Source organism: Maylandia zebra, linkage group LG22, assembly GCF_041146795.1.
Source record: "Maylandia zebra isolate NMK-2024a linkage group LG22, Mzebra_GT3a, whole genome shotgun sequence".
Taxonomy (NCBI): domain Eukaryota; kingdom Metazoa; phylum Chordata; class Actinopteri; order Cichliformes; family Cichlidae; genus Maylandia; species Maylandia zebra.
Window position 1 is genome coordinate 1,805,590 of NC_135187.1, and position 26,773 is coordinate 1,832,362.

The window sequence follows — 26,773 nt, forward strand, 5'->3', positions numbered from 1 at the left end:
CGTTGTGTCCCTGTTTACCCTACTTGCCTACTGGTGATGGCCAGAGGGGCCGATGGCGCGATATGGCAGCCTGGCTTCTGTCAGTCTGCCCCAGGGCAGCTGTGGCTACACCTGTAGCTGCCTCCACCAGTGTGTGAATGTGAGAGTGAATGAATAGTGGCATTGTAAAGCGCTTTGGGTGCCTTGAAAAGCGCTATAGAAATCCACTCCATTATTATTAATCCATTGTCTGTAGTGGTCCAGGTCTGGAGGTGACTAAGAGGCTAACCGCTAACAACAGATTGCCTTTCAATTATTTATTTGACCTATTTGGCAAACCCAAATGGAACTCTTAAAATATAATTTAAAATAACTTTTAAAAGCAAACATCTTCTCATTTCTGAATCTATGATTGTTTAGCATGTGGCTAAAACCTAGTTAACCCTACCCATAAGGCCATCTCTTGGACTGTATGAGGAAAACCACTTTATATTCTGTGTATTTCTTCTAAACAGAAAACATGTCAAAGTAAAGAACTGTGAATTAAGTACCTGCCAGCAAACTGGTCTTGGAGCTCATCGTGCTGTTGATTGTTGAGGCTGTTGGTGCGCTGGTCCATCAGCCAGCCCATCTCAACCTCCAGCACCTTACTGTTGTTGTTTGTTACGGCTCCTTCCTGACAGCGCTGGATGATGCTGGGTGGAATGTTTTCAGGGGAACACATAGGCAGCCCCTGTCCTCCATTCACGCCATTGTTGTGAAAAAGTTCTGCCAAGTCCATGCTGCCGCTCTGCAGCCGACTATCGGTGAACCAGCGGGCCAGTTCTCCGCGAGCCAGTCCTGTCCGACCCTCCAGCTGGCTGAACTCCTCAGGGGAAGGCCACCGCGTTTGAGCAAAATCGTCCTTGAGGAGCGCCAGGGATCGGCCGTCTGGAGGCACTGAGCAGGAATTCAGATTGGGGACGGAAGGTGCAATGGTGCCAGGAGCAATCATGGACAGGGGGTGTGAAGTTGGTGGAGGGCTTTTAAGGAGGCCTACACCGGTGCTTGGTTTGTGAATCCCATTCAGTTGCAGTGCTTGGTGCTGATGTAGCTGTTTCTCAGTGATGGCACCAATGCCATTGCCGCCCATCCTTTTAGTGCCCATGGAGTTCAGAAGGGCTTGCTCCAGGTTGTCACGAAGCGCGCGGCGCTCTGCAAACCAGCTGTCGATTTCCTGATGAGACAGGCGGGTTATGGCCGACAGATTATCCACGTCGCTGTGTGTAGGAAAGCTGTTCCGCAAGAAGTTCTCCTCCAAGATCTTCAGTTGTTTTGCCGTTTTTCCTTTCATCCTCTCCAGCAAGGGGAACTGGGTCAGCACCGAGGACTTATGTTGAAAATCTGGTTTTGGTACTGCTGGGATGTCCCCACCGTCCAAATGTAAGATTCCATTATTGTGACCAGGAGAGGTCTGATCAAAGGGCCATTTCCCGTCCATTCGAGACGTTCCATTGGCCTCTGGCAGAGGACTGACTACCTTGTCTCCTCTGGGGTAGCTGGCTTTCAGCTCCACTCCTTGCTGCTCTTTTAATTTCTTGCCATCCAAGGAGAACGCTGAAATCTGGGATGGAGCTTTAGCCGGAGCACGGATGGACTGGATAATTGTCGGCCTCCTTACCTGTGAAGTAATGAGCGGAGGGGAGTTCGGCAAATTTAAATCAGAAGCTGGCAAATTGTGAGAACTGGGGTGTTTTTCTTTGGAAGGGACGGGCACGGTACGGGGAATAAGTAAACTGTTTCTGAACGGAGAGACAGAGATCGGTGGGGGGGCAATCATTGGCCTTGTTAACGACTCTGGAAAGACTATGGAGGGCAGAGACACCACCGGCTTTGTTTTGGGATTTCCTGACGCCGAGAGAATCTTCCCTTTGGAAGACAAAGATGATGATGACAACGATGGAGGCGGTGGCATTAAAGGCACAGCAGCGGATGACCTCTTCATCTCTGTGGTAACCAGAGGAACTGCTACAGGTCTTTTCATCTCCACGGGAACAAGAGGTGGAGCCATTGGGAGGCGGCCTTTTGGGGGAGGAGGTGGTGGGGGAGGAGCCATTAGGACCTTGTCTTTAGGGTCACCAGAGTGGGGCGCCACTGCCATGATGGGTCGCTTGGACTCAAACACTGTTGACAGCTGTGTCGGCAGGGGTCGCTTAAGGGAGTGGCTAGAGCCTGCCGGGGAGTTTGTGGTGACTACAGTTAGCCCATTGGGCGCAGTCGTCCGGACGTGACCGAGATGCTCGACTGTCGTGTGGACGATGGGCTGCTGTGAGGCTTTGGCAGACGGCTGAGAGATGGGGCTTGTAGGCAAGACGGTGAACGTGTGATGAGCAGGAGGGATGGAGCCATTAAACATTTTCTTCCTGGCTTCCTCCACCTCTTCTGGGGACCAAGTGATACCTTGCTTCAGCCGCTGGGTAGTGAACCAGACTTTGATCTGTTCCTCCGGGTGCTTGGAGGCAGCTGTAAGCCATGACAGCTCAGCATGCGTTGGGTATGGGAATTTATTAAAGGAGGCGATCAGCGTCAGGTTGTTGTCTAAAGAAGGGTTATATTTGGTGGTGTTCAAGGGAACGGCTATTTTTGGTACAGAGTTAAAGTTGGGTGGACGCTGGAGCATTGGGGTGACATGGGAGAGCCCTTGGACGATGGTGGGTTCAGGGATGATGACTGTTCCGTTGATGTTCACTGCTGTGATTTGGTCCTTCTGGATCAAACCGTCCAGCTGGCTTTTCAGTTCGCTCCCTCCAAAGAGCGTGTGCACACTACCCGGAGATTTCACTGTGGTAGATATGCAAGGTGAAAACACAGAGCTACTGTGGCTTTCACCTTTTTCATTTGTCACGTCGCATTCAGCTGAATTGTCCTTGCCTTCGATTGTCTGCTCTAAGATAGTCTGATTGTTCATTTTTATCCTCTTGAACTTGAAGTTCGTCTCACCTGGGTGCCGGCTCTCGTTGTGCTCTGTGAGCGAGTCAAACTTCTTGGTGTTGAAGTTGCAGACAGCACAGAGGTACAGTGGATTTAGAATGACGTTAGGATGGCTCGAGTCCACGTGTTCTTTGAAGTCATTCAGGTTCTGCGTCGAAAACGGGCAGTATTTGCACTCGTAACCTCTTCCCTGCTTCTTCTGGGACACCGGGTCTGATTCTGGCGCTTCTTTGTCCTTCCCCCCTCTGGCTTCTACATCTTCGATGACAGGGGGGTGATCTTCACATCCAGACTGCTGCTCTTTGTCTAAGTGTTTTGGAAATGCCTTCCGGTCTGGATTATCTCCATTATCCTTCATGAGGTTTTGACTCTTTTTCGCAGATTCAGGTGGTTCATTTTCTCTCACATCTTTGCTTGCCAATATTTCCATGTCCATCACCTCCTCCGGGTCATCTTGTTCATCAGGCAGGTCGCTGATGACCCGGACCATGCAGGGGGTGGAGGACTTTCTACGACTGGACATGATTGCGGCTGCTGCTGCTGCTGGTGATGATGGTGGTGCTGGTGTTGCTGATTGTGTTGACGATATTGTTTTTGGCTGCTGCTGCTGCTGCTGGTGCTGGTCGAGGACGTCAGCGTGTCTGCGTTGGGGGGTCTTTACTGGGGCGGAACGGAGCAGGTGGTTGTGGAAAGTGGTAGGCGGTTGGATGTGGAGTCTCCAGTGTGTGAGAGGGAGGGCGAGAACCGGCTGACGGCGCTGGCCCAGGACCGGTTGTGCAGTGGCGTCTCCCGCTCACTGGCAGTGTCAGCTACCGACCTCGGCGTCATGGGAGGGCATCACAGACAGCAGCGGCGTTCAAGCTGCACGGGGACGAAGACAAAGAGAGAAAACGACACATTAATACTGTTTGTGTTCAGTGAGCTGTGAGGAAGCCACTTAGAAAGGGCTAAAAATCTGAGAAAAACATGTCGGAGAGAGAAAGACGTCACTATAATAATGTTTGTGTCTGATGTTCACTCCAAACAGGATAAACAACAGGGAAAGTGCATGATGGGCAATGAAAGAAAGAGGGGAAAACTAGATAATCTGCACTTTGGTAAACAAGCCTTTTTGATGAAACATCCTTTGTTTGAGGTGAAATCAGCACAGGAACAGGAAAAAAGAGTGGAGAGAATCACTTATAGGGATACAGTTTTAATCAAAAGTTTATCATCTTGGACATGAATGTTTTAGTAATGCTTTCATATTTCACAATTTCTGAGAACTTTTTCTGGAGCTGAATTATTTCACAACCTCTAAGATTATGAGAAAAAGAAACAAACTCAATAATTTAGTGAACAAGTTTTAATTTATTTTAGATTTCCTGAAATAAACACAGGGTGAAAATAATATATACGAGGTCAAGAACATTTATACACCCACTTAGATGTCCTAACCAGCCACGGTCGAGTCTCTGTGCCAACACATAAAGGGAAATCGTTCGACTGACTGATGCACGGCGACATGTGAAAATCTGGGGAGCTTAGATAAGTCAGGGATATCTTGGAGTCGTTTCTAAAGGACTGCATGTTCCAAGATCATCCGTTCAATCCACTGTTTCTTCTCAGGAAGTGCAGCTACTGTGCCAAGGTCTGAAAAACTATCCAAACTTTCACCCTGAGCTGAGAGGGTGAAAGCTGCTCTGGTTGGTCCGAACAGACCTGCCATGAACTGGAAACGGCTCAAACATCAGCGTTACCGCCTGCTGTCCAGATCCCCAGTGGCTAAAATACGGACACCTCGACTAAAGTTTGAAACTGACTGAGTGCACAGTGAAAAATGTCCTCTGAACCAAAGTTTTATGATTGCATGAGGAAAAAAAACGAGTTGTAGGACACACTTGCTCGTTGGTTGAATCATCTTATATTAACTATATAATTGTTGCAGCCAGACCGAGCTAAACCCACAAAGTCAGCACTGCAAACCAGAGACGCTGCCTACCAGCGTCAAACAGCTGTTTATGCTGATGACGGGTGGTTTAAACACACAACAGGTTTCTGGATTTGTCGACCGTAAACAGACTCTATCTAGAACTGTGTAGTCCATAGACTGGACACTAAAGGCCTGACCCTTTTCTAAAGTCAAGTTTTCATCAATAGTTATCCGGAGAGCTGGGAAAGCTGTCACTGTGAATCTGCCAGGGCTAAACTTAAAAACTACCACCACAAAGTCCCAAAGCATGCAGACTGATGAAAGCTTACACAAAGAAAATTAAGTCCAGCCATGGGAAGGACGGGAAAACTTTTATTTTGCTTTTTTGCACATGGAGAACTTGGAACGGTCCATGCTAGTGTTTTCTCTAACATGCATGGATGTAGTCACCTATCGGTTATTAAAGTCCGGTCTTAATGTTTGCCGTGGCCACACACCTGACAGTCAGACGGTAGGCCCGTTAAGTTTTTACTGGAATGGGACAAAAACTTTACGAGGTTAATGTTTGTTCAGCGAGACGTGAAACTAGCGCCGGAGACCACAAACTCATCAGGAAAGTGTTACTGAGGCCGCAGATCAAGTGAGCCGAGGGCCACAGGCTAGAGGAGTCGCCCCCTGCGGGCCAAAAGAAAGAACGCAGGTTTATGGCACTATCAGGCCTAGATGTTGATTTTTCCCATACATCTGTAATTCAAACAGGGACTTATTACTTGCTCCTATGGTTACTAGAGAGCGTAATTACTACTCTACTGACCTCTAGATGCTTCTCGCAGGCTCTGCAAGGCTAATAATTTCAAGCATTCCCGTATGAAGAGTACCTATAACCATGTTAGGGAAACAAAGTCAGCCATTTTTACTGCCCACAAGTCATGGCGAAACCCTCTGGAGCAGATCTGATCATTTTGTAACTCCCCATCCAAAGATGGGAGGTTCCAAGCTTAATTAGCGACGTGATATTTTGCGTCTCCTTTCCTGTAATGTCCGAGCCAGGTCTGTCAGGCCTGTTGGCGCTCATCTTAGCATCGCACTGGCTCCGTCGGGTCCGGTCTAATCAGGCCCTGGCAGGCGACAGCGTTTGCTGACAACACCAGAAGGCCAGAAGTTAAAAACAAAGGAAGTCCGGCTGACAACTCGAGACGCCACGCTCGAAAATTATGATGAATCAGAGTGCCACTTAATCAGGACACGCCGTTCCAGGCCAATCACATGTAAATGCGATAAATTGAAGACGTCCACGGCAACTACAAAAGACAAAAAAAGTCTCCAAACTCCAAACCCCATTAAAAAGACATTAAGCGCCTTTCATAGATTCGGGCAAAGACAACTTCACAGGATAATTACCCTGTAATCATGTAATAAGAGAGACTCAGTGATGAGATCTCCTGACAGCTATCATCCACACAATGGAACGGAGAAAGTGAGGTAAAAACAGACGGGGAAAGAGAGGAAGATAGGTGTGAATAAATACAGAAGAGTGCAATAATAAAAGGAGGACAAAAGGAAAAAAGCAGGTAAATGGGAGGAGAGAGAGGAGAGAGAGTGGCGAAGGCGCGCAGAGATAAGGGGAAAAAGAAAGAAGGGAGAGTCTGAAAACTTCCAAACTAATGAAAGAGAACAGGCACAAAGCAGAAGACGTTTTAACTAGGCCATGGCCTGGCAGACAGAAAGAGAGAGACGACGGCGAAAGAATGGAGGAGAAGAAGAGCGAGAAAAGAAGGCAGATAAACATAAAGGAGGAGGAGGAGGAGGAGAGGAAAGGGACAACAGAGTGTTTCAGGAGGAAGAAAAAGGGAGACGGGGAAAGATAAGCAGAGAGCAGAGGAACAGAGAGTAAGAGGCACAATCGAAAGCAGATGAAGAGAACGAGAGAGATGAGAGGACGACGAAAACATTTCCATTTGACAGTAAAATTTTAACGGATAATAAAATGAGGTTTTGGTGCACTTTCTATCAGGAAAGTTGAAGCTTTGAAAAGGTGCCCCAATCAGTTGGGGGAAAAACACATTTGCCAGGGAAAAAAATGGGTACTTCAACACTTAATTAGTATTGGGCAAGCTGTTATTTGTCCCATGTGTCACTTAATGCTGGACATATTTCATGCTCTCGCAGCCTTGATCAGCTTCTCATCGCCTGCACGGGAGACACATTTTATAGCTGCAGAGTATCCAGAGCCCGTCTGAATTGTTGCACTGTGCAATGAGACTGAACTAATCCTATGTTATTATAAATCTCATGCATTTACATTGCTGCTTATTGCACGCTTCGGCTAATGGCGTTTCCTCAAACAACGAGCATAAAAACACCGACAATCAATTCATAAAAAAACGACTCGAACCCAAACATGTCCGACGCGCTCGCCTCGAGGAGTTCAAAATTTCAGTCCCAAACCTCGTTGGAAAGAACCGAACGCACCGCGGGGCGAATAGATGCAATCCAGAGTCCACCTCCTCCCTCCGTCTGCCTCTAAAACCTGCTGCTGCAGCACAGCATGACCCGACCCCGCGCAACCTGATTAGACTGAATATGGTTTTGGACCCAGCCCAACTCAAGTCCCTGGGTCAGGTCTCGGTTACTGGGTAACCAGAGGGGCCTGTGAGGACCTGTAGCCTGTAGCGCCCGAGTACCGCAGAGTTCACGAGTTTAAAAAGTTTCACTTGGAAATGATTTAAAAATGACTGATAGGAGTAAAGGGCAGGCCCGTTCTGCTTCTCCCGATTTAAATCTGTGTTGGTGCTCAATTATCAGTGAAGTCTGTGTGAGGACTTCTACTATGGTCATCTCAGCCACAGAAGCCCCACCCACCGTTTAAGAGGGGCGACCAATCAGAAGAATATTAGCTTAATGGACCAAAGCGCTGTACCAGGTCCCAGCGTAAGAGACGTGGCTCAGTCTGAGACTGAAAACACGGAGCTGGAAACGAGCCGAACGCCACATCACCGTTTACTTCCTGCTTCGCCGCGACGCTTCTCTACCAGCCATCTCCGCCCACACATCCACAGTGTTTCCTCTGTGAAAAGAAACCCACACAGGCACGAGGAGAGAGCCTCAGCCGGGACTCAAACCCAGGACCTTCACGCCGTGCGGCACCAATGATGACTGAACCACCGACCCTGCATCTGAAGGGAAGATGCAGTGAAGGATGTAAAAACATAACCATACAAAAGTCTGGCGTGGGGCACGGGAGAGACTCTAAAACAGGGGGTCGAACACGCTGAAGTGTCCGGTTCAGGCCTCGCGGACGTATCTGAGCGTTTCACAGGATCCCAAACTGTAACGTGAGTTTAATGAGGCTGGAGAAACGTTTTTCTACAGACATCTCGTGCCGTTCGTCATCTGTTTGCTAATGAAATGCTCATTAAATGAGAAAAATAATCCAACAACCTGTCGTCTGGCTAATTTTAAACCGAGCGTGGCAGCGGTTGTTTTTCACCTGCTTCCAGCTTTTATAAAATCTTGGCTCCGCTTCAGGAGACACATTTATTTACGCTCAACGGGAAAAAATTTGGAATATTTGCATCGTGCATCGTTTTACTGACCCAGCCAGCTCACCCCTGCTTTAAAGGCGAGTTGCACTTACATGTTATTTAATGAGGCTTGATTAAACACTTTGTGTCCATTAAATTAGGATTTTATAGTTTAACGCAGAAATACATCCAGTAACCTTCAAAGAGAGGCTGCAGAAACGCTCTGTTGCTCTTTACACCCACACAAACTGCAACGCTCCAATCTGAGCCACACCCACATTTCCAGACACGGAGGATAACCCGCTGCAGCATCGGTCCGCCCTAACCTGTGAGAGCAAGCAGCTGATCACAGCTTTTAGAGATGCCCAGGTGCGCGTTTACGCTAAAATGGGAGTTAAGCTGCTCTTAAAAGGCACTCCAGGAAACGGTGCACTAATAACCCAATAAAGCAATCAATACGCAGCCCTAATACGGGCCAAATTCTAGCAAATACTTCAATCTCCTTTCAGATCCTCTCTCCTTGTGCGTTTGCTTAAAATACTTGGCCAGAGACCCAGCTGCTGCCAGAGGTGAAGTGGGAAAAGAGGGAGGGAGACGGTAAAGGAGATAAAACAAAAAGAAGAGTGTGGGAGGAGTTGGAGAGAACAGAGCAGGGAGTGCATGTATAGGAAGACGAGTGTGTAGGAGCCAAAAAAACAAAAGAAGGGAAGAAAGCGCGAGTGCTTAGCAGTAAAGAGGTTGAGAGAAAGGACACGAGAGTGTGGGAGGAGAGAGAAATGAGACGGATGGAAGGAGAGAAAAGGGGCGACAGAGAGGGAAAACAGAGCTGGAGAAAACAGATTGGACGAGGGAAAGTAAGAAGCGTAGAGGCAGACGGAGCTGCAGGCCCGAGCTTTTCATCCGAGCAGCGATGGCAGCCTCGCTTCCCGTCGACGAGGAAGAGCGCTGCGGCTGCCAGCTCGCAAAAAAGAAAAAAGAAAAGTAAAAAAAACAGAGCTCAGCAGTGTCATGTTTTGCTGCATCACTGGGTCGGCCTCGAGGACTCCGGGCCAACTTCTGACGAGGGGAGTCATATGCCGCTTGGCTGCGTCCCATTTTATTGGGCTGAGCTCGCCTCCGTGCATGCTTGTAATTACTCGTACAGTATTTGTGTGCAGGGGATTGTTTGGAGCACGGCAGTGCTTCGTAATTATTGAGGAAATAATAAAACTGCAGCAGTGACAACAGTGATTTGCAAATTGCAGGAAGCGGCAAATTGTCCTTTTGAGAGGCAGGTGAGTTTTTCCTCAATCAAAAACAAGCAAACCTTTGTTCCCTCCTTTAATTGGTGCACATTAGAGTATCAATTTTAGACGGAGGCAACAAAGTCTCCCAGGATTCCCTGCGTTTAAACACCACGACACAGAACTCTCCTCTGAAAGTGACACCAAGTAACTCGATCGGTGGGGTGAAGCAGGGTTCGGGGGAAAAAAGATCTGATTTTCACCTCCGCCAAGGGCAAACCGTCAGTCTAACTGCAAACTGTATCCATCCATCTAACTGACTGCATCGCAGCTCGCACGTCGAGGCGGCGAAGGGCGTGCTGGAGAGAAAAGGGTGTCGAGGAAGCCATAAAACAAGTCGGCGAGGAAAGAGAAGATAATGAGGAGATATCTTGGGAAATGAAATGACAAATTAGGAGGACGAAAGGCAGATTGGAAGGAGCCCAGTGTGCTAATAGGAGGGGTTAAAGACGTTTTACTGGAACAAGGGCAAACTGGAGGGGGCGAGGGCTCGTGGGGAGGGAGGCGATGTACATTTTGGCACAGAGGAAGCTCAGCTGCAAACAAACTGAACCGGCAGGCGTCTTGTCATCAGCGGGGATCTAAACTACTGTAGGGCTGGCCTGGCAGCTTGTAATTCATAATGAGACCAAAACAGACTTCGGGGACTCGCTCAGATGACTTTTTCTTCCCCCAAAGCAGCTCTGAAGCCGTTTTTAACACGTGAGCCGACATGAGGATGAGGCACAGAGACGTCTCCAAGTACAGCTCCACTTCACAAACCAAAGATCAACCTCTAATATTTTCAGTTTAGTTGATAAAATCTCTGAGTTTTTAGACAAAAATATATAAAACTTTTCAAAACGACCTCCAGAAACAAAAAGGCTCATTTCTAATGAGATGACAGCATAAAAACACCCAAAAGTTCAGGAGGTGCAACCTGCTGCAGTACATTAAAAACTATAATCTGCTACAGTAATCATGATGCAGTGTGATTGATGAACGAGGAGGCCGGGGTGGATGGATGGTCTCCAAAACATCAAAGTGTGACTCGTGTGCTTCAAAACGAAGCAAAGTGGGAAATGTAAATAACACAGAGTACAGTCTGTGCGGTCATACTTCCTGTTCCACAGCTCCCACAGCTGGAGCACGTGCAGAAAAGCACAACGTTCATGTTTCCTGCAAACTGCGTCTATCGTTCAGCATTACTGAGGCCCTCACAGATGTGACCCTCACACTAACATGAACGGTTACAGGCCGAATCAGGTCACGATGCTTCTGTTTTATTTGCAATAAGAATCTATGAGTCATTTTCTTTTGGACCCTTTGAGAGTTTTCAGGGTTTTATGCTGTAAAGTTACTGTTAGATTCTCTTTACTGGTTTTATTTTGTTTGGAAAGCTGTTGATGGGATAAAACCATCATCAGGAGGTGGAAACGAATCAGAGGAAACACCTCATGTCCTGCTGTGACTGCAGGCCTGAAGTTGTCTGATACCGGTTTCTACGTTTGATCCTGCGCGTAGGTTTCTCCCTCTGATTGTTGATTAATGCGACCATGTGCAGGTCAGCGGGACGGCGGTAGGACAAGCACAACACTTCCAGTTGTTGGTTAAGTGCGATTGTTAGAATGAGGAAAAGGACAGCTCTGATGTGTAATGTAACAACAACAACAACAATCTTTATTTATAGAGCACATTTAAAAGCCTTGGGCATACCAAAGTGCTTTACATAAAACAATAAAAGGTTCAAACATTGATAACGGATAAATAAAAATAACGAGTTATGTTCATAGATAAAAGCTACCAATAAGAATGACTACAGCACATGGGTAATGTAAGAGCTGGTTGCACAGTGGTCAGAGCAATCAGCTTAATTAGGCCACTATTAGCACTGATGCCGACTGATCAGGACATGCCTAACAGATCTGAAACACCTGACATGCTAATGGTCCCTTTGGGAAGACGCTGCTGCCGGCGCGCTCGCTGTGTTCCCAGGTACGGTGACTAACAGGCAGGCGAGGAACATGCAAATGAGGCGGCTGAAAGAACCACCGGGGACTGAAAGTTTGGAGCTTTAAAGGCGGCGGCGGCGCTCAGAAACTAAAAGCGTCCTGGTTTCAGAGTCCCCGTGACCCTCCTCCCTCAGGCACACAGTCATCATGCAGCACAAAAACCGCCAGCTCTGTGTGTGTGTTTTAACATCAGTGTGTGGACGCTAAATGATTGATCAAAGGATGGCTTTGTGTGGGCACCACGTGGTGCTAATGCATCATTAACACAGCTGGTAGTATGACCCAGCTCTTCTGAGAGCTGCCAGGCTATTTCCAGCAGCTTTCTCTTAAGCTTATAGAGATCCAAATCTCACTCGTGTTATATAAGAGTTCTGCGAAACATACTGAAAGGACGTCACGACTAGTTTTACCTCAGGTTATTTTAGCTGGCCCCTTTACAGGAGAGGCAATAAAAGATGTTTCACCGCTACTGCAGTCTGCAGGAATTACTGACATGATGAAATTACAGACGGAAAACAGCACTCCCACCCGAAGGATAATCTGTCCTAACAGGGCTGCGAGTACGTCTGGGTGACACTAACAAAATCAAACACAGGTACCGCCATACTGACAATGGACGGGCGGGCGGCGGGATGGCGGTAAAGCTCAACTGTAATGGCCTGTTTGCACAGGATCTGTCAGCATGCAATGCATTCTGGTACTGTGGCGTTTGGAGAGACAGCACATCCTTATTTGCTTCATTTGAAATCCACTTCGTGTAAATGCGGGTGTGCGGTGCAACGTTACGGGTAAAAACGTATGCCGCGGACGTTCTACCTCTAAAATACAAAGACAACTCCTGTGACTCACCCATCAAGCGTCCAGTGCTGGAAGCGAACATGAACAGGTCACTTTGTTAAATCCTGAACTGTAAAGCTCAGAATTCAAATTTACTAATTTTGTGTTTTCAGACCATGAAAACGTGTAAAGCTGCTGAAACACTGTTAGCCCACAGGTTTCGTCACATCAAGCCTATTAACCAGTGTCCTCGATCCAAACCCAGTTCACTGCGGGGCACTCTGGTTTGCTTTGTATTGTGTAACGTACAGAAAGGCTTAGTTAGGAGTTGGTGATAAAACCAACAATCCCCGGCTCAAAGTGGGCCAGAGCGGCGCCGGAGTCAACCCGCCGAGCTCGCAGCGCCTCTCCCGTTATTCTTCTCAAATGAGCGTTTATTTTTGCTTTGTTACTTTCAGGCCAAAGGTCAAAGTGCGTTATTTATAAAGGTTAGTTTCACGAGCGCACAGAGTACATGTCTGTGCTTTAATGTCGTTTCCCCAACAATAAGCTGAAAGTTCAGAACATCAGCTGCTCGACTCAAAGTGCTGACAAGTTGATAAACCTCTGTCCTTACATCAATATGCATGCCTTTGATTATTCAGAAGAGCCACGCCCACGCACAGCTCCGGATCTGGAATCAATTCTTTTTTAAACTTAGTCTGCAGATGTATATGAACTTTTATCCTGTCAAATCCATTTAACGTTTGTCCAGCTTGTTAAAAGGTTAAAAGGTACAAACGGACCAATCGCATGACCTCATAAAACTGAATAAAGTAAAATTAAGTGAAAATGGCAGCTCTGATTCGAGCGTTTGTGCCGTGTGCCTCAGACTCAAAAGGAGCAGAAAAGCAGCGCTGAGCGCGAGCGCATTTTATTTTGAAAAGAAAGGTCCACGCTTAGAAGCACGGCCCAAGGCCAAAAGGCCCGTTAAGCATTAGACAACTTGGAAGCGTTAAATGGAAGCGGAGACTTAATGGCCGATGGATCTTATGAGGCAATTTGATGCACTGATGAGAACAGAGCTGTCTTTTCATTGGCAGAGAACCTTGAGTGCAGTTTGGGTTTCGGGTGATTGGCTGGGCGATTGGAACGGCGCTCTCGGTCACGTGACCGCGATGTGCGTGGAGCCGGCCAAACTCTCGTATCGTTGAGCGTCTCAAGGTCGACCTCGAGAGCTCAACACGAATGACATCGATCCATCTATTCATCCCTCCGTCACTGATCTAACGTCTCTTCAGCTGCCAATTCTCTGCCTGACCTGACGTCAGCGGGGCCTCCGCGGTAATTTAATACAACAGAGACGCAATCCACGAGTTTTACTTTCATTTCTGATTCCCGGTGGGAATTCTGGGAAGCATAAGGAGCAGCGTGGGGGACTGTCAACAAATCTAAAACAATCACTGAAGAATAAATGAATTTATTTAAAGGAACAAAAGAAGAACCAGAAGAAGAATCGGCTCGTTAGACCCAGAAAAATATTTAGAAACTTCTTTCTGTAAAAACGTGGAACTGTTGTCATAAACGTTTCCAATCACGGCTCGTTTGTGCTTCAATATTTAAGTTGTTATTTCTACTGGAAGGTTTGACATCATCCATCACATTCGGTCTACCAGGCTTTTTTCCCTCTGCCACGGCGAGGTAATTATCCCCGTGGCGCATGAAAAACAATAAAGAGGTTAATTAACGTCTGTCTATTTCTATTATGATTCATCTGGATAGAAACCAAATCAATTTGGTTCTAGTGGAATTTATTTTCCAGATAGGCAGGTCCAGAAGTTTCTTTAGTGCTTCTGCCTCCGCACGCCATCGCAGCTGATTTTACCCTGACCCATCCAGATGTGACGTTCAGCTTGAACTCGCAGCTGTTTCTACGCGCAGACAGAAAAACCAGCAGAAACCGAACAGGCCGACCGAAGATGTGCGGACCTGAGGCCGTGCGTCTGTGCACGCAGCTCACGCCGCTGAGCTCACGCCTACAGTGCGTGAGCTCCCACGGCTCGCTGATACAGCCGATCTGAACAAAAATCTGATTCCAGCTCAATGAAACCAAATCTGTGGATCCTGTTTGACGTCAGTCTGTCGGAAACCTGCTGTTAGCTGGAGTTCGTTACAAAAAAGTTATTTTTTCACTCAAATTTCCATTAAATATGATTTAAGTGCAGGAGCAGAGAATCCCTTCCAATAAAAAATAAAACCAAAAACAATATTTCTTATGATTTTTTTATACAGAAGGAAAAAAATTGTAATATTTGATTTAAATGATCAGTTTTACTGACGTCTGTTTGCCCCCCCCCCCCCCCCCCCTATATATAACCTTCATGTTTTTCTTCATTTCTAATATTGGCAGTTTTTCTGTGCATTTACATCAATATTATAATAATAGTTCATAATAACATAGTATTATTATAATATCTAATAGACAGATCGATCCACACACACACACGGATAGAAATATTGCACCTTGTCCTGCATGTCTGAGTTATTGTAGTTTCATACGTAGTTCCAGGGTTGGTCATTCTCCAGGTTTTTATTTTGAGGTAACTGGAATAAACTCGCTCCACACTGCAGATTATAAAACTATTACTCAGGCTTGCATATATAAATCTAACAGCAGGTCCTGTATGAATAACAATCATCTGTATCAACAGAATTATTGTCAGCGTCTACACTGATAAATCAATAATTATGACCAAAAAACTACGAAACACAGACTTCTGTATGATGAGTACTTTTACTGTTGGTACTTGAAGTATACTTTGATGTACTACTCCTTCATCTAAGAGTACTTGTTTGTAAAACACTCGACTCTCTGTTGACCTTTCACCTCATTCAAAACGAGACTTCTGAAAATAACTTATTGATTCAGCATGTGGAGTTACAGCCTAGCCCCCAAATGCTGATGGACCTTATGAAAGTGTTGCATTATTAATGCGAGCAGGAAAAGCTGCTGTCAGGAGCTGTTGACACCACAGAGGCTCGTGTGCGAGTGACGCTTCTCCCCCCGACCACAGCCGGGCTTCCTCGCGCTGCATCGGCCGAACTTACGGAATCACTGCTAATTAGGGACGGCTGATGTGCTGCTCTGTGCTCGTCTTAAAAAGCAAAGAAAAGAAGGTGGAGGCGACGATCGGCAGCTACTGAACGAGCGGGAGAAGCAGAGGAAGACAATCGGTTCTGTGGTGAGAAATTTAGAGGCTGTTGCCATTAATTAAGCGTCATTTTCCCCGTTAGCCGCAGAGCCGCAAAGGAAGGATCACCCGGATCGACCCGCACAGCGCCCCTGGGGATTGGACGCCTCTAATATAAATATAAACACCAGTAAATCTGACATTATAAATCTGTTGCCTCGGCGGCTTCACGAAGCCTGGATGAGGTTTTAATTCCACTCTCACATTAGCTTCATTTCAGCTGCGACTGCCTGACATTTAAATAAATAAAGGCAGACGCCCGACTTATCGCTCCACGCTGACAATATTATACAGGAAAACACACGCCTGTATTCCTGCCACACACACACACACACACACACACTGAAACAGAGTTTACAGAGGTCAGAGGTCAAGATCAGCGACAAGCGCGACACCGCTCGGCTGAAGGGAAACGTCGGAAAACTTGAGTTTTAATGAGCGTTGTTTTTGGTGAAATGGCAGATAGTGTACACACACACACACACACACACACACACACACAGAGCATGAATATCTATGAAGAGCCACACAAATATGCTGATTCACACACACATACGAAATCCTCGTGACCTCCAGCTGTCAGACTGGACACGCACACACACACACAAAGTCACACAAATACCCACCGGCTTCACACGGCCATGGTTTAGTAATGCAGCACACACACACACACACACCTGACATTCTATCAATTCTCCCACAGCAAACTGTCGGCCCCCCCGCGACCATGAAATATAAATGAAATACAATTAGCAGCTTTAAAGAACTTCATCAAGGCCAAGGCCTCGGTCCAAACACCCCCCGAAACCCCCAGCAAACACAAACACACACACACACACACACACACACACACACACACACACACACACACACACACACAGTTCAGTGAACTCTGTCAGGAGCTAAATAAATAAATAAATCAACAACAAAATAACTCCGTCCTTGGTTGCAGCGACTCATCGCAAACATCCATCTGAGCCTCCGATAAATAATTAAAGCTCACAATGACTATACGTTTTACACACACACACACACACACACACACACACACACACACACACACACACTTTTTTCTTTTATTTTGAGGAAAAATAAAAAAGTTTTTTTAACGCCTCAAATTTGAGTTTTCTGCCTCGGAGCACGCCGCTTTGCCCTCGCGAGCGCCCCGCTGTCCTTCCATCCTAAAATTTAATGGATGCAGTGACTCATTACAAAGTGAAGGGGGAGGAAGAGGGGAGGCAGGTAGGGGTGGAGAGGGGGGCAAAAAAAAAAAAATTAGGAGAGAGATAGAGAGCGCTGTGCTTCATTTCCATGGCGTTACCATAGCAACAGCAGCGCAGGAGAGAGAGGGAGGGAGAGCGAGAGAGAGACGGCGAGGTGCCCTTCTGCCGTCGCAGCGCCTCGCCGCCGAATATTAACCAGGCCTGTACGCTCAGGTGCTAATTAGGAGGAGAGGAGGAAGGGTGGAGGAGGGGTGGGGTGGCGAAGAGGAGGGAGGTCAGGAGGGTGGAGGAGAGCGAGAAAAACAGGAGTGAGAGGAGAGGTCAGGAGGAGGCGACAAGGAGGAGGAGGAGGTGTAGAGAGGAGGTCAAGAGGGGCCAGCGGATGGAGAGGAAGAGGAGGAAAAGAAGGGAGGAGATGAGGAGATAAGGGGGCGAGGAAGTGAATTCTCTTCTTCCGCTTCTCCTTCGGCCGGCCTGTCAGGTTGATCTGTTCTGCTCCGGGAGGTCAGAGGAGGACAAAAGGAGGTGAAACAGGAAAAAACAAGAGAGGAAGAGGAAGATTAAAGGAAGAGAGGGAGCGAGAGAGCGGGAGATGAAAAGGGAGGTTTGCAGAGGTATAGAGAGAGGAAGCGAGAGATGAGAGGAGGCGAGACGGAGGAGGTGTAGAAAGGGAGCGAGCCGGGTCAATAAAACATGCATGAGACAGTCGCTCTGTGTACATCTGTGTGTGTTTAATTAGCATCCGTGTGTGTTCAAGTTGATCCTTTTTAAGATCTGGCCTCATCACGTGTGTCTGTGTGTGCGTCTATACGTTGTGATCTAGTGTGTCTGTGTCGTATTTAACGTCTGGTTTCTCCCCCCGTGTCCTCCCGTCACGTGTACATATTTCTGAGCGTACGTGTGCATGAATGTCTCCATATGTGGGCGTGTGTCTTCACGTGTGCGTGTCCTCAGCTAACACGGCGCCGTCTCCATCCAGTCATGAGCTGCTATAAGCCTGAGAGACTCTGAACTCCGACACAGACTTACATTCACTCGTATATAGGTCACTGCAGCCCGTCCATGCCAACAGCGCCGCCGCCGCCTTGCGGCTTCGACTCATTTAACCGCAGATGCCGGCGACAGGAAAAACAAGAAGGAGTGCGCTAAAGGAGGAGGAAAGTCTTAAGGTGTCACAGAGCTGCCTTCACCCTGCGTGTGATGATGGGAGAGATGCAGTGTTTATGCTTCGCGACGGCTCGCACCATAACCCAGAAAACATGGGCAAGTATCACTGAGCCACAAAGTCACAGGTCACGCTGTCACGGCCGCCACATCCCGATGTCATAAACCCGGGAGGTCACGACTTTCGAAACGCACAATCAAGCATTCATTTTGTTCTTTTGTTACTTTTAAAGTCCCAGAAAAAAGACGGAGAGATGACTGTTTGCTGAGTTGGCGGCCGGATCCATGGAGGAAGCATCGCCAACAGCATCATTTTTTAACCTGTATACGCCCACCAGGGCGACAGCCGTGTCCTCACTGACCAAAGTGGCCAAAACGCCGTCAAAGACTGTACACGTAACACCTTCATGCTTTTAAAACTCGGCCACGTGTCTGAAACCCTGACCCTTGAACTCACAGTTCATGGTCTACCCGTAGCAGCAGGATCCATATGAGCGTCCCCAAAGACTAACCAGTAAACCCTTACAGACACTGAGGCAGGACCACCTTTGTCCACCTCAGACAGGTGAGCTGTACACAAACTTTTTTTGCTATAACATCATCTGGAGTCAATGGGCGTGGCCACTTTGACGGACAAGTGTGTGCCAGCCCGGCGGCGCGTGCTAGCCTTCATCCCACTGATGGGAGTTTTTCTGGTGTTTTTTGTTCAGCAGGTATCAGTGTGTGTGCGTTGCATTTTTACAGTTTTTAGATGCTGATAATTTAGCACGCCACCCTCTCAACCAAGCGAGGTCACCTCCAGCTCCAAAAACCCAACATGGCTTCTGCTGGAACCCCATCGCTGAGGCGTCTCAGAGACACAAACGGGTTGTTTATCTAACCGGTTAGACCGTAAAGCATGAATAAGGCCACCCTGTGTGGATGCGACACAGTCGGGCCGGCATCATTACAAACGTATGCACTCGTTCTCCTGTAAGGCGCTTTGGATAAAAGGTTCCACCAAATGGCTGATTTGGCAAGTTAAATCCTTTATGGGGATTTAGTGAAAGGGCTTTCTATTTAAAAAAAAGTAATTTTATTTTTGGACTGCCTTTAATAGGATAAGCTTAGCCATAGGCAGCCCCCGGTTTGTTCTGATGAATAGGAATATTCTTGAGGCGTTTAACCTCCTTTTATTATATAACAGTCATGGGAGCGAGCAGTGAATCTACACAGGGCTGCACAATCGGGTCCATTTATACTTGTAAAACACTGGCATGTGTTGTTTTAAATGCTGTCGGTGTGGAGTTCACACTGTCACAATATTGAGTTCTCGTGACATTTGAAACCAATAATCATGACTGTTAACTGTCACCTCCACGTCTTATTGCACAAACAGAATTTCCTCATTATTCACGCTGCACATTTCTAAACCGCACCAAGCAAACTCGAGAAATATAAAGCCAGAGGCGAGGAGCGCCCTGTTCCCCGAGTCCTGCCTGTAAGGTACACAAACGCTTCCTGCGCCTTCTTATTTATTCTCCTTTAAGGTTAAAGCTTCTTGTTTGAGGTAGCGAGCCGGGCTCTTTCTTTTCCCAATGTTCACACTGATTCCTGATACCGAAGACAACTTTGAAGAACTTTCAAAGGGCACAAAGAAATCTCAGTTTTAATGACACTGGCAAAGTTTTTATTTTAATTGCAAACTGTCTCTTGTGTGGTTGGTACTTTCTTGAAAATTGTGCCAATGTCAAAAACTGTGCCAGCCTCTTCAGAGAGCGGCATGTTGGGAAATCTGCGGGGAGAACAAAGAGAAAAGGTTCTGCCCGTCGCACAAACTGCACTCGGATATTTTCTTAAAATTATGACCAATAATAATTCGTTCTGTTGAAAATGGTTAACGGGCTCTGCAGGGAATCAGAAATCGACAGCCTTTGCAACACCTGTCCACACACTTTTGGCACGAGTGGCTGATCAAAGTTTAGGTTCAAAGTCATCAGCAGGTTAAACGAGGTCAGAGGTCAGCCCTTTTTAGACCTGCAACACGGACCTCCTCCGTGTTGCTTCTGGACACACACGGGGCTCATTTGTGGTGACACCATGAGAACTCTATGAAAGAAGGTGTTTATTGTGAGTCTAAGTAAAAAAGGAGTTTATTTCCCAACATGCACTGATGGCTACAGCGGGTGTGAGGAGGTTCGGTGATGTCGATCAGGCTCCACTCCTGTGGGTTCAGACTCGACACTTTCAAGATTAGACTTCAAACTTTGCGATAAAGCTCAGCGTCAGTGCGAGATCAGACCCGGGCTGAGGGACCTCCTCTTTCTTCCCTTTCCCCTCACCTTCCAGCGGGTCACGGCAGATGGCCGGCCCTCCCTGCGCCCACCTCTGCTGGATGTCTCTACCTACTGAGAGGGTGAAGACCTCCATCATACGAACATCTCCAAGGGCTGCTTGTATGTGACGGCCGGACTGTTTCCCCTCTAATTGATAGCCAGTGCCGCCCCCAGCCTCAAATGCCACGAGCCCCACCTGACGCACTGACCAGTCCAACAGTGTTCAGATGTCCACAAACATATGGCCACGGGAGAGGAACCCCCCTCCCCCACCACAGCTGCCCCCCAGGAGGCTTAATTCAGGGGCACAAAGTGGCTTTTTTTGTGGAGTGGAAAGGATTTATAATTACTGAGCGTTTAGGGGCTCCTCTGTGTTCGTCAGTGTGGTTTCCCATCAGCGTCTAACACCATCCATCTGCCTCTCTTTCACGCAGGACTTCCCTCTGCCTCGCTCGCTCAGAGATTACCGTGATATCGCTCGCTGCTTCCTTCCCGCTGTGCACTTGTTCTGCTGCTATTCGAGGAATTCAGTCTTCATCTGCCACCTCTCTCATGGCGCCTCGCCTCGCCTCAAATACAAATGTAAATGAAAATAACCGTCCGGCGATGGTACTTCTGAGCATAAAGGCGCTGTTGGGGGTGTGCTGCATTCTTTAGCGCTGGGTTGGGGGATGGAGGGGCTTCCTCCTCTTCCTCTGAATGGGCAGTATGGGACACCTCGCTGAAGAGAATTCCATTAGTGTTGGTTTCTGTGGAGGGTTTTACTGTCACACGGCACTGACGCCGCCTCAGAGGGCCTTTACGCTCTGCCAAGACAGATTTCTGGAGCCAGGCGTGGAGAGAGCCCGCTCAGGACTCCAGACTCCACAAAAGCACTTCTAATAAACTTTTATCAGTCACAGTGCTTTGAGCAGATTTATTCCTGCACATTTCTCCATTTCCTTTTACGGCTGCTTTTACAGCGGTCTGGACCTCGGGCGGGTCGCTGCTGCCGTGCTCACGGATGAAGAAGAGGAACGAGACGTGAATCGTGTGAATAACTCGGGAACTTTTTATGTTTTGGTTCAAATATTTAGCCCGACAACAGCGCTGATTAATCCTGGACGATTTTAAGAACACACACACACACACACACACACACACAAACGTATAAAAAGAATCGGACACAGCTGTGAGAGGCCAACAACTCGGGGCTAGAATCAGATTTTCGGGGATAAAATGACGACTTGTGCAGCCCTTTACTTGACGGCTGACCTCCATCTAAGACTTCAGAAGCCTGAATCGAGCGCTGAGGTGGTCGTACTTCTCCCTGCAGTTTCACCGGTTTCACAGTTTTAGATGCATTTTCTCATCAGTGCCTCAAAGAGTTTATTTTTAGAGAGAAGGTGATATTTCACGATTTTAAAAGTTATCTTTTCGTCCTTTTGACCTTTCCGCAGTCACAAAAAGCTCCGAATTATTTTGCTAATCAGAGAGATTTGCTGTTTAATTTTCACCTCATCGTTAAGAGCTTGTTTGCCAACTAATCAGCCGCTGCTGTGAGCGGTTATCACTCGTCTGTCATATTTAAGAAGTCTTACAGCTTACAGCAGAGCGCACGGCTGATCCAGACTTCCTGTTCCTATTTTTCCTGACCTGAAACCAGGACGTGGTCAAAGGTCAGAGCTCTGAACATTTATGTCCTCCACGTTAAACAGCAAAGACAAAAAATACTGAATATTTCTGTGATACAGGAAAAAAAAAAATCACTTTAACGTTTTAATTATTTATTTTTTTGTACCAAGAAGAAAAAACTGATCGAGTTTGTTTAACTGGAACAACATGTTGATTTATTTCAGGGTTTATCATTTTGTATTTTTCATTAGTTTCACTTTAATTGTTTTGTTTATTTTCTGGATTAAATTTGCTTTTTTAAGATGAAACTAAAACGATTTAATTTCAGTTTGAGCCTTTGTGACTTTCAGTGTTGCTGTTGTTCTGTTTTAAACATTAAAATTAAAAACAACTAAAAACTTATACTTGATACTCAGGTAAGTCCCAAAAGGTCGATTCTGTTCATTGTGGTGTTTTAGTCGAGGAGGCCGTTTACGTGAAAAGGGAAAGACCATCTCTGAATCGAGGAGGGGGGGGGGTCACCATCTGACAATGCTGTGATTGCAGCCGTTCACCAACTCTCTGTGAATGGGACTCATGGTTATTGATCAGTGGTCACGAGAATTTGCATATTAATGATCAAGGAACTGACCTCCCAGCCTATTGTCAGTCAGTGGTGCTGGTGGGAAACCAGCTGAGACTGAAGGAGTCACCTGATGATGACGAAACGTTTCTCCCACTGAAAACGTCCAGAAGGACAGAATCAAACTTTTGGGATTTATTTCATTTATTTATTTCTTTTTACTTTTATTTAAAGTATAATTTGTATTTTTAATTTAGTCACCTAAGACTTCGAGTTTTTAGCAACATGTCTGATATTACCAGAGCAGTTTTAGGACTGAGGCACTGAACTGAAGGTGTGAACGCTCCAGTTAAAACGGAGTCAGGACTGAACCAGGATCAGCACCGAGGACAAGCACGAGTCATGACTGAGCTCCGACTCACGATGAACCCGCCGGTCCTGTGAATTTGTTTGAGCAGGGTTTGCTTGAAGTCCCGCTTTTTGGTCTCCACACAGACATGTTTTCCAAACTCTGCCTGGCCTCAGCCTGCAGACTGCAACACGGCCGAAGGCTCCGAAAACCAACGCCAGGATTTTCTTTTGGTTGGACATCCGGACGGTTTTAACCAGAGCCAAATGAAAGGATAAAACACACAGACTCTTTGCTGGACCACACTTATTTTGGATTATTACAGATTATTTTGGACTAAGACTCATACAAAGCTCCTCTGGTAGAGTCTCAGATTAAAACACGGAGCTGGAAAAAAGAGCAGGAGAGGTCATATTTCAGGAAAAAGCCCGATCTTCCTCGCAGCCGAGTTTGCGGATGCGATTGGAAAACCTCTCCACCTGTATTTGCCCAGAAGGATGTAAACGACCTGCAGCCAGGCAGCGGCGGGCAGCACGGGCAGCGACCTGAGCTGCAGATAAAAACCTCATTAAAAACAGAAACAGAGGAAAACCCGGAGCCTCGTTGTCAAACTTGTTTCTCAACAGGTTGCAGACGGTGAGTCACCATCTCCCATATTAACTCGCTCGTCGATATCCAATTATTACCTGCGACATTCAGGTATTTCACATTCGATTGGCCGCATGTAAACATATTATCTGGTTGGCAATAACTTGGACAAGCTCTTATCTCACTTATGAGAAACCCGAGAGTGATGCGTGCCTGAGATTAGCCGGGATGCCGAGGCACGCACACACCTTATCTTGTTTACTGTTCGGCTTCTGCAGCCTGCCTAAGCTCTGTTTCCATGGTAATATTAGGATTTTTCCATGCTGAAATATTCTGAATATTGTTTATTCGTGTATGAATCAATCGGATATTGCCGATGCTCTGATTGCATTGATTTCTGGAAAAGCTCTATCCGCCCGTCTCCCTCATTCTATTCTTCCTCCCTGATATTATTTTTACTTTGGAGTCTTATTATTATTAAAAACATGTTCAGCTTGTAGCCAGAATATGCTGCTGCCTCTAATCCTGCTCTCAAAAACATCCAAAGACCAGAGAAAATTCTCCTTCTGCAAGCCCTCATGTTGCACCGGGAGGTCAGAGGTCAGGGTAGGTATTCGGTGCCTTACTGAAGGACTCTTAGGCAAGAAAGGATGCCCGTGTACTCGAGCGCTCCCCTGGAAGAGCCTCTTTCTGCTCCCCACTCAATCCCCAACAACTAACCAGGGGAAATCAAAGTTAAATACAGAAAATGAAAGGCAAATAAATAATCACCGGTGCACTGAGCTGCACCTCCGTGGATCCTATTTTGATTTTAAGGTGGGAGTTGGGAGCGCACAAATAAGATAAAAGAAAGGATGGGAGGAGGAGGAAAGAACTGCAGAGAGGAGGGAGCGATTAGGAGACAAAGATGGGGGGGCAGGAGGAGGAGGGCCGGGGGAAACGGGGAGGAGCAGGCGAATGAGAAGACAAATTGAGAAACACGAGGTCGGTGACACGGCGCACAGACGTTTGCTCTTTTCCTCTCCGTTTTATCCCCATTACACTTTAATGCACGAGGCGCTCCTCCTGCTCATACCAAACACCTGCCAAGAGGAGGAAACACTCGGGAGCAACGGCACCACGAGGAACTTCCGCCAACCGCTCGTAAACCAGGACGTCGGTGCAGGAAGAGCCGGGTCGGGGCCACGATGAGTGAAATCACCTTTGAACTCCAGGCTCGGAAGCTCGACTCCTTAAATCACATTAAAGACTTCGCTGCACAGAATGTATTCAGTCCACAGACACACAGTGTCACGATCCTGGGTCTTAGGACCCAGTGTTTTGAGTTTTAGTTCATCTTAATGTGTATAGTATGTTAAGCTCATTAGGCCTCCTATGTTCATTTGCTTATTAGTTACCCCTTGTGTTTCCAACCCATGTTAGGTCTCCCCTGCTCTTCATGTGTTTCATGTCTGTGTCTTACCTTGTCAAGTTCTGGTTGTCATGTCTGCGTCTCATTATGTTTCCTATTTTATTTGGAAGAGATCCTGCGCTTTTATATCATGGTTTATGTTTTGAGTCCTTTGATGTACTGTTTCTTGTTTCCCTGGATCTCAGTTATGGTTATCTTAGGTTTAGCTCTTTGACTTTGTTATATGGCTTCCCTGTGTTCCATGTTATGTCCACTGTGATGTTTTGTACCACGTCTCCCCAGTTGCTGTTAAGTTTGCGTGTTTTAGAATTCAGTCAGTGTGTTTCCTGTTTTACTTTGAAGGTCCATGCCTCATGTGAGTGTTTCTAGCTTTGCTTGTCTCGTCAGTCCTGATTTCTCCCAGCTGTGCCCTCCTTCTGTGTCATTCCCTCGTTATCCCTCTGTGTATTTAAGCCCTGTGTTTCTCTTTGTCAGTGTCGTAGTCTCCCTCATAGCTGTGTGATTTTTCCCCTGTGGCTCCTCGTGCTTTAGTCTCCCCAGTTTAAGTTTAGTACTGTTTTTTGTGTTTCACTTTATGCCAGCATTAAAGCTGTGTTTTTGAGTTTACGTTTCGTCTCCGTGAGTTTGCGTTTGGGTCCTTCTCCTGCCTGCCACACAGCCGAATCATGACACACAGTTAACAACCCCTGTAAGAAACAGCCGGTCTACAGACCAGCGTCTCCTCTGGAAGACCCGACTTTAATAAAAAGGCCGAGGTCAAAGTCGAGTTCCTGCCCCGAGTGGAGGAACGTGGGGTGAGGATTAGGGCGAGCAGGAGCAGGGCGGCGGCTGTACCGGTACAAGTGTCAAAGCAAAGCACCAGATTTATCGGTCTGCCTTCGTCCTTACACTCAGAGACATTCTCGAGCTCTGGGTAATGAGCGAAAGAACGAGATTACGGATACAAGCTGGAGAAATGGGCTTCCTGCAAGGGGGGGCTGGGCTCTCCCTGACAGACCGGCTGAGAGTCCAAATCAGCCAGTTGGGGTGGTCTGTGCATCTGACACGGACGCCTCCTGGGCCAGGTGTTCCAGACACGTCCTACTGGGAGGTCCCAGGGTAAAACCAGGACATCGGATCCAGCAGAGCCACAAAGTTCTCGCAAAAGAGCCGGAGGAGGTCTGGATATCTCTGCTGGAAAATCCGATGTTTCAGGAAATGTAGGAAATAAATGGAAAGTCTGCTACAGTTACATGTCCCTATGTGTCCTTGCTATGAATGTCGCCTCTCTGAGCTGAGTTGACTCACAAAGACGAGGGCCACGCTTCACAGAGTTTCAGAAAAACAACAAGTTTGAGCTTTTGTTTGGAAGACTTTGACAGAGGTGTAAACTTTGTGTGCGTCTTCCATATTTACTTTTTAAATCTGTAATGTGATTGGATTTTATGCCCAGTCTTATTTCTTTACTGCATGCTGTCTGCTTCATTTCCTTTGCTCTCTTCTGTGAATATTGTTGTTTTATTCTTGTTTTAATGGCTAATTTAACATCTGGGCAATGAACAACCATTCCAGACAAGCCATTTGGTTAACACTGGCACATTTACAGTAATGCTGATGGATAGTCAGCATCCCAGACCTTCAACGCGAGCTCATTTTCAGCCAGAAGTAATCATTGCTTTACATGATAAGAAACAAGGAAACAAAATAAGAAGCTGCAAATCGAGTTTTATGCAACAAACTGAAGATTTTTTCTTCTTCTCGAGCATGACTTCAGCTTCGGTACATCGTGTTCTGAGCTCTCGAACACACTGTTTTCGTTTTAGCTGTTCTTCAGAAACATCTTCAGATCACAGCTGGACCTCTGCTCTCAATGTTTCCAAACACGTCATTATAACCAAACCC

General features: G+C 46.9%; 1 protein-coding gene across 5 annotated transcripts in view; it reads right to left on the reverse strand.

Moving 5' to 3' along the window:
• LOC101470116 (zinc fingers and homeoboxes protein 2) overlaps positions 1 to 26,773 on the reverse strand; it is a 131,145-nt gene that overhangs the window by 19,302 nt on the left and 85,070 nt on the right. For all 5 annotated transcript variants that reach the window (XM_004574931.5, XM_024798486.2, XM_076879700.1 and 2 more), the window contains one exon: positions 531 to 3,810. In XM_004574931.5, the coding sequence (XP_004574988.3) occupies positions 531 to 3,472 (2,942 nt within the window). In that variant the 5' untranslated portion in view covers positions 3,473 to 3,810. The remainder of the gene's footprint in view (positions 1 to 530; positions 3,811 to 26,773) is intronic.